This window comes from Chanodichthys erythropterus, chromosome 2, assembly GCF_024489055.1.
Source record: "Chanodichthys erythropterus isolate Z2021 chromosome 2, ASM2448905v1, whole genome shotgun sequence".
NCBI classification, from domain to species: domain Eukaryota; kingdom Metazoa; phylum Chordata; class Actinopteri; order Cypriniformes; family Xenocyprididae; genus Chanodichthys; species Chanodichthys erythropterus.
Genome location: NC_090222.1, coordinates 3,667,060 through 3,681,885, shown reverse-complemented (window position 1 = coordinate 3,681,885; position 14,826 = coordinate 3,667,060). Strand labels below are relative to the sequence as shown.

At 39.6% G+C, this 14,826-nt stretch overlaps 1 protein-coding gene across 1 annotated transcript in view; it reads right to left on the bottom strand.

The window, feature by feature from the left end:
• LOC137024313 (CUB domain-containing protein 1-like) overlaps positions 1-14,826 on the bottom strand; it is a 32,786-nt gene that overhangs the window by 2,515 nt on the left and 15,445 nt on the right. Inside the window, exons 5-8 of the mRNA XM_067391702.1 lie at positions 5,564-5,761; positions 4,094-4,471; positions 3,531-3,884; positions 3,328-3,409 (exon numbers count right to left, since the gene is read on the bottom strand). Coding sequence (XP_067247803.1) covers positions 3,328-3,409; positions 3,531-3,884; positions 4,094-4,471; positions 5,564-5,761 — 1,012 coding nt within the window. The remainder of the gene's footprint in view (positions 1-3,327; positions 3,410-3,530; positions 3,885-4,093; positions 4,472-5,563; positions 5,762-14,826) is intronic.

Here is a 14,826-nt window from a genome sequence, read left to right as displayed (position 1 = left end):
AAATTAACTTTTTTACTATATTCTAATTATATGACCAGCACCTGTATGTTTTCAGTGTATGTAAACAATCTAGTGTGCATCTTAAGGCAAAAGAATGGCAGTGACATATTTTAAGATATGTCAGAACAAGTTTCTTTCAGTTAAAACTGCCCAAACATGCATTTTAGTCTAGGACTAGCTTAAGCCTTTTCTGTGAAACCAGGGGTTAGAGTTTCAAGCACAAAGCCCAGATCCTAAACAGAACCAAACCAGTGCAGAAGACCTAATGCCAATAATTACCAAAACAAAAAAACTTAAAACTTGTTAAACATGCCAAATGTTCAAAGTGGAAGTGGCCACTTTCACTTAAATGGCTTTAACTCTTGAAATGAATTAGATAATTTTACCAAACTTGCCACACGTGTATGGCCTTATGCTGATGTAACGTGAACAAAATCACAGCATTTGGCCACTTGGTGGAGCTATAACAGGAAAAAAACTTGAAAATGCCTATAACTATGCAACAGTTTGTCCAACTGTCTTGAAAATTGGCATTCGGTGTCTTTGTCCAAGGTACCATCATTGTCTATGAGGACACTGACTTTAAAAATATGGCTATCGACATTCAGAAGCTATTAGACCAGGGGTTGTATTCACAAAACATTTTATCTTACCACTAAGTGTTCTCCTAAATAGCAGTAAAAGTTCTTACCTAAGTTTTTTCTTAAAACCTATTCACAAAGCTGCTGAGACAAGCTTTTACTAAGGAACAGAGAGAAATCTTAAGCTAAGAGAAAGGGCGGGTTGACCTCATTGCTATTGATGATTTCCACATGCTTACTATGCCAACAGTGATTGGCTCATAAGGGAGGGGTCTCTGTCAGTGATTTATACCTAGAAATATTGTAATAATGTTGCCATATACAAAATAAAGATTTTAAAATGTAGGCTATGTCAATGATTAAACAAGTATATGCTGTCATATACTTGTCAGTATATACTTGACCTTCTTTGTCAGCCTCTTACATGTTTGCATCTTGAAAGATTGCAGAATTCAAGTGACAAATGATTTTTTTATAAACAAAGCTCGAGAGGAGGCATATACAGTACATCCGGAAAGTATTCAGAGCGCTTCATTTTTTCCACATTTTGTTATGTAACTTATGTAAATTCATTATTTTCCTCAAAATTCTACAAACAATACTCCATAATGACAATGTGAAAGAAATCTGTTTGAAAGCTTTGTAAATTAAAAAAAAAAAAAAAAAAAAAAAAAAAAAAAATTCACATGTACATAAGTATTCACAGCCTTTGCTCAATACTTTGTTGAAGCACCTTTGGCACAAATTACAACCTCAGGTCTTTTTGAGTATGATTCTACAAGCTTGGCACACCAATTTTTGGGCAGTTTCTCACATTCTTCTTTACAGGACCTCCATCAGGTTGGATGGGGAGCATTGGTCCACAGTCATTTTCAGATCTCTCCAAAGATGTTCAATCAGGTTCAAGTCTGGGCTCTGGCTGGGCCGCTCAAGGACACTAATAGAGTTGTCCCGTAGCCACTCCATTGTTATCTTGGCTATGTGCTTAGGGTCATTGTCCCGTTGGAAGATGAACCTTCGCCCCAGTCTGAGGTCCAGAGCGCTCTGGAGCAGGTTATCAAGGTTGTCTCTGTACATTGCTGCATTCATCTTTCCCTTGATCCTGACTGTGGCGAGGGGGCATGGTTCAGCGAGGTCTGTAACCTCAACACTATGCTTTTGTCCCCTAAATTTAATTATGACGGGCATTACAGGATATTTCACCACATCCCCGTGCACGCACCGAACCCCAACCATGCGGCCTGTATCCAATGCCCCAGATAAAATCAGGCTTTGATGAACAGAGGTTTGGTTGCAGCCTGTGAGTATCAACCCCTTGATACTCACAGGTATTTGGTACCCGCCAGCTTGACCAGGGGCAGCCTGTGGATCGTCGGGGACCCGGATCATTGTCCCGACCTCCATAACCGGACATTTATCCACAAAATGATCCGGATCCCCACACCGCCAACAGGCCAGCCCAGACCTGCCCGCTGCTCCAGTGGCAGAGAGTGGGCTGATGGGCGGGGCTCTAGGTCCTTAGGATGGTGCCTGTCCCGTTCCGTTCCGCCCCGCCCTCGGGGCGGAACACGAGGTGGGCCGGGCGGATGAGACCTAGGAAGAGGGACAGGTCTAGAGAGAGAGGGGGACAAAAGAGAGGGAGAGAGAGGCAGCTGGAAGGGGCTCGCCGACCCCTTGGCAGCCATCCAATTGGCGGAGGACCACATGGTGGCGTGCCAAGGGGTCAGCGAGCCCCTTCCAGCTGCCTCTCTCTCTCCCTCTGACTCTCTGCTGCCGGGACGGACCCCACTCCTGTTTCTCCCTTTTCTCCGCGCCAACCATTCAGCCCACTCTCTGCCACTCCCCGACGATCCACAGGCTGCCCCTGGCCACTGTACTCATTTGGACCTTCTGTACCACTGTACTCATTTGGACCTTCAATGCTGCAGAAATTTTTCCGTACCCTTCCCCAGATCTGTGCATCGATACAATCCTGTCTTGGAGGTCTATAGTTAATTCCTTGGACTTCATGGCTTGGTTTGTGCCTGGCATGCACTGTTAACTGTGGGACCTTATATAGACAGGTGTGTGCCTTTCCAAATCATGTCCAATCAACTGAATTTACAACAGGTGGACTTGATCAGTGGAAACAGGATGCACCTGAGCTCAATTTTGAGTGCCATGGCAAAGGCTGTGAATACTTATGTACATGGTTTTTTTTATTTTTAATAAATTTGCAAAGATTTCAAACAGACTTCTTTCACATTGTCATCATGGGGTATTGTTTGTAGAATTTTGAGGAAAATAATGAATTTAAACCATTTTGGAATAAGGCTGTAACATAAAATGTGGAAAAAATGAAGCTCTGTGAATATTTTCCAGATGCACTGTATTTGGACTTCCTAGATAAATAAAGATCAAAAATATGCTGAACTGTAGTATTTGGAAGGCTATAGCACAGTTATTCCAAAATTGCTGTGACCATACAGTTTACCCCCAAAGCCTATAGTTCCTAAACAAAACCTCAAACCTTCACGAAATTCACTAAACAAACATGTAAACCTTTATGGAGATCAGGCAAAAGATGGTGCTTTATAAATTACCTGAAAATTGTGTTTTTAAATCACTGATTTAGGTGGTTACAGCCTTGTTAAATAACACATAATTACATTCTTTTTACACATGCGCCTAAAGGCCTTAAAGTGCTTGGACCCATGTAATTGCTGCTTTCAGCTATACTTAAAATTAGTTTTTGGAAATCCCTCACCTGAGGACAATCCAGATCACCAAGGCTGTTATGATCATTAACAAGATGCCCAAGATACTCAGGATGATGCCCAGAAGCTTGTCTGAAAAAATGACAAAACATTTAATTTAATCTTTTTTATGAGTTTTTTCCCTGTTGAAATATTAATGGAAATTCTAGTGGGAATCTACAGTAGTGGACAGAAGAAAGTAAGGCTCTCTCACTTGGGCTGTTCTGCAGTGTGATCTCCATCATTGCCCTGAAGCTTCCTGTCGGGGACTTACAGTTAGTCATGTTAAGGTAAAAACTTTCTGGGACCAGGACATCATTAATATTCTCATCCTTTTTAGTACTGTACACCATCGCTTGAGACCGAATTTGCTGCACTGCAATATTTGTGTGCACCTCCTTACACTTAGGCTGGCTGACATTTCTGAACTTCAGATTGCTCTTAAGCTGTGGCTCCATGTTAATGATCCAGGACACAGTGCTGGAGGGTTTCATCCCAGATGGCCAGGCTGGGGTCGCCAACATTGTAGGATTACCCAATTTTGGTGCAACATAAAATATATAGTGCTCTGTACGAGAAAGACAGAAGAGCAAAACTCAAGAACTGTTTTGATTCTTGACATCAAGTCTAGTGAAAATATTTGAAAATATTTGAGCATTTAAAAGGTTTGGGGTTGGTTAATTTTTTTTTTTAATGTTTTCGAACTTGCACTTGCTATATAAAAAAGTGGTTTCCATTTGCATTTATGTATAATGAATGTATAATGAAACACTTTACCTGCTATGTCTTGCGTAAATGAATAAGTTAAAAATGGTTTAGTTGCCAAATTCCGGTCATTGAAACTTGTAACGGAGGCAGTTACTGCAATCTTGTATTCACGGATCTGGATTTTTTCAATGGATCCCTTTGGACAAAACTGTCCAACAGTGATGCCAGGGTTACCATGGAACACATTTAGGAGGAGGATGCTATTGCATTTTTCCTCAGGCAGACAGTAACGCAGACCGCCTGTAGGGGACTGTAGCTCCACCGAACTGTTCTGTGGGCCATGAAGGTGCCATGTGATCGTCTTCAGAACTCCTGGAATACAGTTCTGCTCGTAATTGAAGGTTATAGAGGATGGAGTGGATGCACAGTTTCTCCATTCTTTACATTCTGTTGATAAAGAAACAAAGTATTTTGATGAATAGAGGAACAATTATTGTTATTAACTTTATATTTATCTTTATTATCATCCTTGTTTTGGTCAGGCCTTAAAGTCGTCATGACATCAAAATTGACCCTATTTACTTTGTTAGAGCATATTACTAGTCTTGTGGTGAAATTAATTAATGCAAGTTAATACACAGAAAAAAAAAATAGTTTGTTGTGGTAATTGTTAATCAAAATCTGAAAAGTTACTTCTGGTCTGGAATAGCGTTCCTTCTCTGATGACATCAGTTTGTCGGCTTGTGTTGAAAATGCTTAAACCACTCCCCTCCAACCGTTAGTCTGCTATGAGCGAGATATGGAGAGGAGGAGCGCTAAAGTAAAACTCTGCCCTCTATTCAATATTCTGTTTCACTTGGAAGTATGTTACAAACACTGGAAACACTGGAGAAAATTGTTTGCAACTTCCAGTAACCCTATTGTTTTCAGAATTGTTTTTTTCTTCTTCTTCGTGTCCCAATGCCGTCTGAAAGTTGTGAAATTTGGCACACTGATTAGGAAGGGTCTAAAAAGTACCTAGACCATTTTTATGTTCTGCCTCAGTTCCCTCTGATTCTATTGGTAATGCAGAGTAGTATTAACCCATTAGTTTGTATCCTCCCTGTTATTTTGGTTGCCATCTTGGATTTCTACCAAAAACACCACTACCACCAAATTTGGCTTAGAGAATCTTGGCAATAAGCTACAAAAAACTAACCAAACAGATCTTTCATTTTTCAACCATTACTAAGATTTGTCCTAATGAATTCAGGGGAAAAACATATCATTAGGCTGTGTCTCTGCAATGTTTTGGTCTATTGAAAAAAGATTGCAGGGGTTTTCACCATCATGTTCTGAGGGTATCTGAGAAGTTTAGGGAATACCTACTTTCAAGATTTTGTCCCAAAGTCATGTACCTGAACTGTTTAAATAATAGAATTTAAATATAGATTTAACTGGTCAACCTTCTGTTCTTATAGCGACCGGGAAACAGCATTTTACACAGTGAAACAAAGCTCAAAACATTTAAGGCATGGATCATACCACACAGTTGAGTACCTATGGTCTGGCTGACAGTCAACTCTATTTCATCCTTATTACAATCAAAGGAATTGATGACAAAATGGTTCCCTGAAGCTATGGTGACTGTGTCCATTATGACCGAATCCAGTTTCAACACACAGATGGACTTTGGATCCTTTTTCACCACACGTATCTGTAGCATTTGCTTCTCTGGTAGATCCCTTTCACACTGCCCTGCAATAGTGACAAGAAAAAGAAAAAAAGATATCAAATATTCATTAAATGAAATAAGTAAGGCATAATGAACAGTCAGCCGGTCATTTTTGCTAAATAAAACCTCTAAATAAGTGATAAAAAGATGAAATAATTTTATTATAAAAAAATAAAAAAAAGAGTCAAGGAACAGTGAACTCATCCAGCCCGGGCTGACCTGTCTGTTTCTAATCCCAATTATTATAAATCCACTTAATAAACCTTTTTCAAAGGTCAATACCGATACCTAGAAGACGATTCCCCAAAAGAAGAAAAAGAAATGGTCTACTATCCATTGACAAAGCTGTGAGGAAAATTTGGATCTGACAAGCTAGGTAAGCAAACACTCCTGTTAACAGGCCAAAAGCGAACTATTGGCCAATGGCAATACTCTCGAAATATCCAAAAATATTGGTTGTTTTAATGGTCGATCACTAAAAATGATTTCTTTAGGTCACTATAAAGTCTGTAGACTAGGGGTTGACCAATACTGTTTATTTGATGGCTGATATAAAGCCGATTCAAATATATATATATATATATATATATATATATATATATTATATTATATTATATTATATTTTATATATATATATATATATATATATATATATATATATATATATATATATATATATATACATACATACATACATACACACACACATACATACATACATAGATACATACATACAGGTGCTGGTCATATAATTAGAATATCATCAAAAAGTCTATTTATTTCACTACTTCCATTCAAAAAATTAAACTTGTATATTATATTCATTCATTACACACAGACTGATATATTTCAAATGTTTATTTCTTTTAATGTTGATGATTATAACTGACAACTAAGGAAAATCCCAAATTCAGTATCTTAGAAAATTAGAATATTGTGAAAAGGTTCAATATTAAAGACACCGTGTGCCACACTCTAATCAGCTAATTAACTTAAAACACCTGCAAAGGCCTTTAAATGGTCTCTCAGTCTAGTTCTGTAGGCTACACAATCATGGGGAAGACTGCTGACTTGACAGTTGTCCAAAAGACAACCATTGACACCTTGCTTAAGGAGGGCAAGACACAAAAAAGTCATTGCAAAAGAGGCTGGATGTTCACAGAGCTCTGTGTCCAAGCACATTAATAGAGAGGTAAAGGGAAGGAAAAGATGTGGTAGAAAAAAAGTTTACAAGCAATAGGGATAACCACACCCTGGAGAGGATTGTGAAACAAAACCCATTCAAAAATGTGGGGGAGATTCACAAAGAGTGGACTGAAGCTGGAGTCAGTGCTTCAAGAACCACTACGCACAGACATATGCAAGACATGGGTTTCAGTTGTCGCATTCCTTGTGTCAAGCCACTCTTGAACAACAGACAGCGTCAGAAGCGTCTAAAGACAAAAAGGACTGGATTGCTGCTGAGTGGTCCAAAGTTATGTTTTCTGATGAAAGTAAATTTTGCATTTCCTTTGGAAATCAGATTCCCAGAGTCTGGAGGAAGAAAGGAGAGGCACACAATCCACGTAGCTTGAGGTCCAGTGTAAAGTTTCCACAGTCAGTGATGGTTTGAGGTGCCATGTCATCTGCTGGTGTTGGTCCACTGTGTTTTCTGAGGTCCAAAGTCAACGCAGCCGTATACCAGGAAGTTTAATGCTGCGTTCACACCAAACGCAAATAGAGCGTCAAATTCGCGTCTACCGCGTCTAGTTTGCCGCTTGAACATTTTTAATGCATTCGCGCGTCTAGAGCGAAATAGACGCGCGTAAAAAACAAGAGTTTGAAGCGAAATTGACGCGCGTCCGAGGCGAGTGGGAGGGGCAAGTGCTAGGCGGTTGTCTGTTTGCAAGATGGCTGATGTTGATCGTGCGTTCATCGAGAGAGCTACCACTTTGTATTTACTCTGGAGAGCAGAACAGCGGCGTAGGATTCAGCGTCACGGGAAGGCCGCGGGTCGATAAACGTGTACGTGATTTAAAAGTGAAATGTGTATTTACAACTTACCAGGTAGCCCAATCTCCTCACCGACACTCTTCCAAGCCAGCTCCTTTTTATTCCTGTCTGAAGTATGAACTTGTGTCATAAATCTCTGGGTGACTGCTCACTGATAATATCAGTCGTTCCTCCATTTTGAATGAGTGACTCCGGGCGGGCCTGCCGCCACAGCAGCAAGCAGGCTCCTGATTGGTTAACGCGGCGCGAATTTACGCCAAAGTTCAATTTTTTCAACTCGGGCGTCAGACGCGAATTCGCGTCAGACGCTAAATGCACAAAAAGCACCATTCGCGCGAAACGCTCAATTCGCGTCATTCGCGCGAACTAGACGCACGAATGAGGCGAATTCGCGTCTTCCGCGCCGCCGAACGCCTCATTCGCGCCGCCAGACCTCCAGACGCGCGTAAACGCGTCTTTACATTGACTTAACATTGAAATCATTCGCGCCAGACGCTCTATTCGCGTTTGGTGTGAACACAGCATTAGAGCACTTCATGCTTCCTGCTGCTCACCAACTTTATGGAGATGCAGATTTCATTTTCCAACAGGACTTGGAACAGTGAACACACAGTGCCAAAGCTACCAGTACCTGGTTTAAGGACCATGGTATCCCTGTTCTTAATTGGCCAGCAAACTTGCCTGACCTTAACCCCATAGAAAATCTATGGGGTATTGTGAAGAGGAAGATGCGATATGCCAGACCCAACAATGCAGAAGAGCTGAAGGCCACTATCAGAGCAACCTGGGCTCTCATAACACCTGAGCAGTGCCACAGACTGATCGACTCCATGCCACGCCACATTGCTGCAGTAATTCAGGCAAAAGGAGCCCCAACTAAGTATTGAGTGCTGTACATGCTCATACTTTTCATGTTCATACTTTTCAGTTGGCCAAGATTTCTAAAAATCCTTTCTTTGTATTGGTCTTAAGTAATATTCTAATTTTCTGAGATACTGAATTTGGGATTTTCCTTAGTTGTCAGTTATAATCATCAAAATTAAAAGAAATAAACATTTGAAATATATCAGTCTGTGTGTAATGAATGAATATAATATACAAGTTTCACTTTTTGAATGGAATTAGTGAAATAATTATATGACCAGCACCTGTATATATACACACAGTTGAGCTCAAAAGTTTACATACTCCTTGCAGAATCCACAAAAATGTTAATCATTTTAACAAAATAAGGATCATAAACTAAATAAAATAACATGCAATTTTTTTATTTATTTAGTACTGTCCTGAATAAGCGATTTCACAACAGATGTTTACATAAAATCCACAAGACAAAAAAATAGTTGAATTTATAAAAATTACCCAGTTTAAAAGTTTACATACCCTTAAAGGTACAATCTGTGAGATATTCGCAGTAAAATATCCAAAAACCACTAGGCTAGTGTTATATATTTTGTCCAGCTGATTACTAACAATATCTCTAATGTTTTCAACTACTTGTAAATCATGAGAAAATTCCCATTCTAAACAGTGACACGGGGCAGTGCAGTCGCCTGTCAATGACGTCAGTTACCCTTTGTTACCGCCTTTACTGACGTAGAAACTAGGGATGTCCAGATCCGATCATGTGATCGGAAATCGGGCCCGATCACGTGGTTTCAGACTCGATCGGAATCGGACGTTACCTCCCGATCAGGACTCGGATATATATATATATATATATATATATATATATATATATATATATATATATATATATATATATATATATATATATATATATATATATATTAGGGGTGCAACGGTTTTCGGTAAAAAAAAAAAATCGAACCGTACCGTATGGTTTGTTTAAAATAGCAACGTGGAAAACAGACAGAGTTTAAATAATGTAGCTACGTTTCATTCGATGGATGCTCAAAACGTTACAACAACGATAATCAGAAAGCGTGGACAAAACAGTCACTTTTTGTAAACTGTTAACTGCAAGTGCCGTCTGCTCTAATGTCCAGTCATTTACACCGTCATCACCCGGGTGTTGATACAGGTGAGACCTGAACAGCACACGTTGCTGACTGTGTTTAAACTAACTCATTTAAACCTTGCTGATTTAAACCTTCAAGAACAAGTCGCGAAAGAGAACTCGCACGCGCTGTGAGAAGATTTGTGTGCGCTCATCCAAAGCGCGCACACGCTTATTCCAGTCAGCGCGCAAATACTGAGTTCTCTTTCACGTCTTGCGCTTCAGCGGACAAATTCATACAAAAATTATTTAAAAATGCCCGTCCTAGCGAGTATCCTAGCAAACATAGTCGGTTATGTCTTAAGTGAACGTATATTAGTCGAGAAAGACAGCGCATGTGGAACAGTATATGTACTGGATTGTGCATGTCTTAAAGGGAGAAAAACTTTTCCTGCTGCCTGTTTTTAATGTTAAATAAAGCAACAAATAACAAAGAAATCACTTACTGCTCTTGACTGAATAGTTTTTGTAACTTCAATAATGATTAATCTTTATTTATTTTATACAGTAAAGATGCAGTGGTATTTTATATTTGATTACTTTATCCATTTTCTGTACGTGAAAACGACTGTCAGATACCTGAAAAACCTGAAAAGCACTGTTCCTGGATCTGTTTTTTCACTCTTCTTTATTTTATAGAAGTATCGGATCGGGACTCGGTATCGGTAGATACTCAAAATCAAATGACTCGGACTCGGACTCGAGGGCAAAAAAACGTGATCGGGACATCCCTAGTAGAAACCACATGACAACAGTGTCGTGGACAAACGGAAGTAGTGTCTAGTGTCCACCAGCAAACCACTAGCTTGCTTCAAGCAGTTCCTTATTTACTTCTTGCACGTTTTATGGTGGATTGTGTTACTTATTTATGGAACATAATTACTGTTTACCATCTGCCGCTGGTTCTGTCGACAAGGACAGCTCCCGTAAACCTCATACTCATGATGACCGGAAAAGCGGAAGCGGCGCCGGCGACTGTGTCATAATAAAAGTCCTGCTGCTCGTGAGGCGTGTGTTGATCAATCGCTCCAGTTCCTCCTCGTTCAGTTCCACAACACTCGGTCCTGCTCTGCTTCATACTACAGTAACGTTAATAATTGCATCCATGAACATGAGTTCTTCCCGACTCCAATCCCTATTCTTTTGCACTGTCCGTTGAGAGGGAGACCACATGTCCCAAGTTTCCGCTCTAAAACTTGGCGTCATCAAACTACGCCTTTGTTTTGAAAAGGCTTCTAGCGACCTCTAGCAGAAAAAAATATTACAGATGATGATCCATGACTGTTTGGTTGTTTTGTGATGGTTGTTCATGAGTCCCTTGTTTGTCCTGAGCAGTTAAACTGACCATGTTCTTCAGATAAATAAAAATAAAAATAAATCCAAGGTAACGCTAATTTTACATACATATAGCACACAGTGAAAATGACATGAATATGACATAGTGGGCAACTGCATATAGCGCAGCATAGTTTGAAATCAAGGGCTTAAAGTTTTTTCGATCCTGCGTCTCCACTCTCCAGTGAAGCTGAACTGTCCTCCGCATTCAGTTTGCACCGTCTGACGGTCACACAGAGAGTAACACATTTATGCAGGCTACAAATGCACAATTCAGAATATATGATGGCTAGATTTGTCTGCAAGGTTGGTGAAATTAAATGTTTAGGTATTCAAAGATTTATTTAAATGATACAAATGCATGTTTGCTGAATGCTAACGGCAAATGAGAAAGCAATATTATTAAACGCTATATAAGTGGTGTTTATCTTTCGGTTACTAATAATATAAAAGCAAACGCTATAATACTTTTCCATATACAGTTTAAATTGTTTTTATAACAGTTCTATCTAGTAATGTATTAGACAAAACTGTTAAACAAAGACCATAACTAAAGACGGAGAATGGGAGCGCTGTGTGCTCAGGCGCTGTTGTTCTCAGAGCTGGCGTTCTCAGCACAGTCAAAATAAAAGTCCTGCTTCCAACACATTGGCCAAACAGACAAACTTATCAGCCAATGCCGATATTTAAAAAATGCCAAATTTCAACTGATATATTGGCCTTGGCGATATATTGGTCGACTGTAGACTATAGACCAATTCACACTGCATAGACAGACGCAGAACAACGCCGACAGGCACCAGATTACAGCAGGACACTACTCAGACTTTCTAAATCCGATTCAGCATCGGTGAAAACAAGCTCCGACAGATGTTAACAGACTCTGACAGGAGTAACACACTGATCTGACAAAACCTGATGAAGTGTCTTGTTGCTGTCTATCAGCGTGGTGTGAATTATTCTCATGTTTCCATGCAAGTTGTGTTCCAGTCACTTTGTTCCGAAATTTCATTTTTCTGAAAATGCTAGTTAAAGTTATCGCATTTGACTTAAACTTACTGACTGTGTTCTCACAGGGTATAACAACTTCCCAAACAATGTTTGAAATATTTGTAATTTTGGCCATTCATTCATTGCTATAGGAGAGGAATTGGTGAAATTACTAATGTATGTTAGACCTATACCAACTAAGGCAGAGGTGCCCAACCCTGTCCCTGGAGATCTACCTTCCTGCAGAGTTCAGCTCCAGCCCTGCTCAACACACCTGTCTGTAATTAACAAGTGCTTAATTAACAATCTTAATTAGCTGATCCAGGTGTGTTTCATCAGGGTTGGAGCTAAATTTTGCAGGTAGGTAGTTCTCCAGGAACAGGGTTGGGCACCCCTGGACAAAGCTATTGACAGAGATGCTTCCAGAGGTCATAGATCCTCTTCTTAATATCATTAATTCATCTTTATCACTGGAATATGTACTGAAAATTTTTGGCTGGCTATTATTAAACCTCTTATTTAAAAAAACACAACTGGATCCTAGAGAATTAGTCAATTACAGGCCGATCTCAAATCTACCTTTTCTGTCAAAAATACAAGAAAAGGTAGTATCATCACAACTGTTCCTTTTTAGAAATAAATGGTATCTGCGAAGATTTCCAGTCAGGATTTAGACCATACCATAGTACTGAGACTGCTCTTATTACACTTTTGCTCTTATCATCCGATCATGGCTGTATTTCTCTATTAGTGTTACTGGATCTTAGTGCTGCATTCGACACTATCGAACATAACATTCTTTTGAGAAGACTAGAATTATGTTGGCATTAGTGGAATTGCATTGTCATGGTTCAGATCATACTTATCTGATTGTTATCAGTTTGTAGTAGTAAACGAAGAGATGTCATATCGATCACAAGTTCAGTGTGGAGTACCGCAAGGCTTAGTACTAGGGCCATTGCTTTTCACTCTGTACATGCTACCCTTAGGAGATATCATTAGGAAGCATGGCCTTAGTTTTCATTGTTACGCTGATTATACTCAGCTCTATATTTTAACGGAATGCATATGTTACGTGCTTAAAGTTGTTCAGTGGAATGACCGCAACATTTAAATGAGATACAGCTGTTGAGGCGTGGGGAGGAACAAACCAAACAACAAGGGAAACAATTAATATCCGATATTTATTAACACGGTAGAGATAAGTCAACAAGTAAGACATAAACAAAGTAAAAGTAAGGAAAGAACGAGGATGTCGCCAAAGAAAAGAAATAATCAGAACAAAACCCACTAACTAGCGCCCACGCCCCTAAACTACCAAAAATAAAATGTAAAAACAAAACCGAAAACTTCGGCGCGGCGCCTTAACTAAACTCCACTAAATAAATAAACAAAAATACAGGGAAGGCGAGCACCCGCATTATAACTAACATTATTTGCTAGCTGACAGGCACTATGCGGAATTCACCGTGGTCAGTGAGGTTGATGTTATCTCTGAGCTGTCCGCAGCGAAAGGTTTCATTATCGGTCAACCCCTCGGTTGACAGATAATGACTTCACGCCAGAATTCGAATGCGTTCAAACATTTCACACGAGAGACTTGTCTGCAGGAGAAGGGTTTCATTATTTGTCAACCACTCGATTGACAGATAATGACTTCACGCCAGATTTCGAGTGGACTCAAACATTTAACACGAGACTTGTATCACTCTCTAACGCCGTCAGCTTAACTATTACACAGAAACAAACAACCAGATACTGTCTCAATGAACCACAGACTAAATAAACAGTTCGCAAACACAAAGAATGACTGGCTCTGGCTCGACAAGCGTGAGTGAGGTCCAAGCCCAAACGCTCACTGCAGGTGGAATGCCGCCGAAGCCTTTTAAATGATCAGCCACCTGCAGATTGGCAGAACGCTGGTTGGGACGTCAGAGCGTCATGACGTCACCAAGATGAGCCCCGCTTTACCGTCAACCTAAAACTCGACAGACAGATGAGAGAGCGAGAGAAAAAAAAACAAAAACAAAATACAAAAACATACGTGGAACGTAACAGCATAGCTGAAATAAAAAAATGGGATGACTAGTATTTTCCTATAACTAAATTCAAAGATTCTAATTATTGGACCAAAAAACTTCTGTACATAATTACCTAGAATACTGTCTAACACTTGATGGATATTCTGTCTTCGTCGCCAGCTAGGAACATGATTGTGCTCTTTGATACCAATCTTTCATTTGTAAGCCACATTTCTAGCATCTGTAAAACCATATTCTTCCATCTTAAAAGCATATCTAAACTACGATATATGCTCTCAATGACAATTCCGGAATAGTTAGTTCATGCGTTCATGACCTCAAGGCTAGATTATTGTAATGTTCTACTGGGTGGTTGCCCTGCACACTTAATAAATAAACTCCAGCTGGTCCAAAATGCAGCAGCTAGAGTTCTTACTAGAACCAGGAAGTATGACCATATTAGCCTGGTTTTGTCAACACTGCACTGGTTTGCTATTAAACATTGTATACATTTTAAAATCTTGCTAATTACTTACAAAGCACTAAATGGTTTAGCTCCCCAGTACTTAAACGAGCACATAACGCATTATAATCCTTTACATCTATTGCAATCTAAAAATTCTGGCCAGTTGATAATACCGAGAATATCGAAATAAACTGCAGTCAGTCTATTTAGCACCTAAATAGATTTAGCATCTGGACAGACTTCCTAGCATTGTTCGGGAAGCAG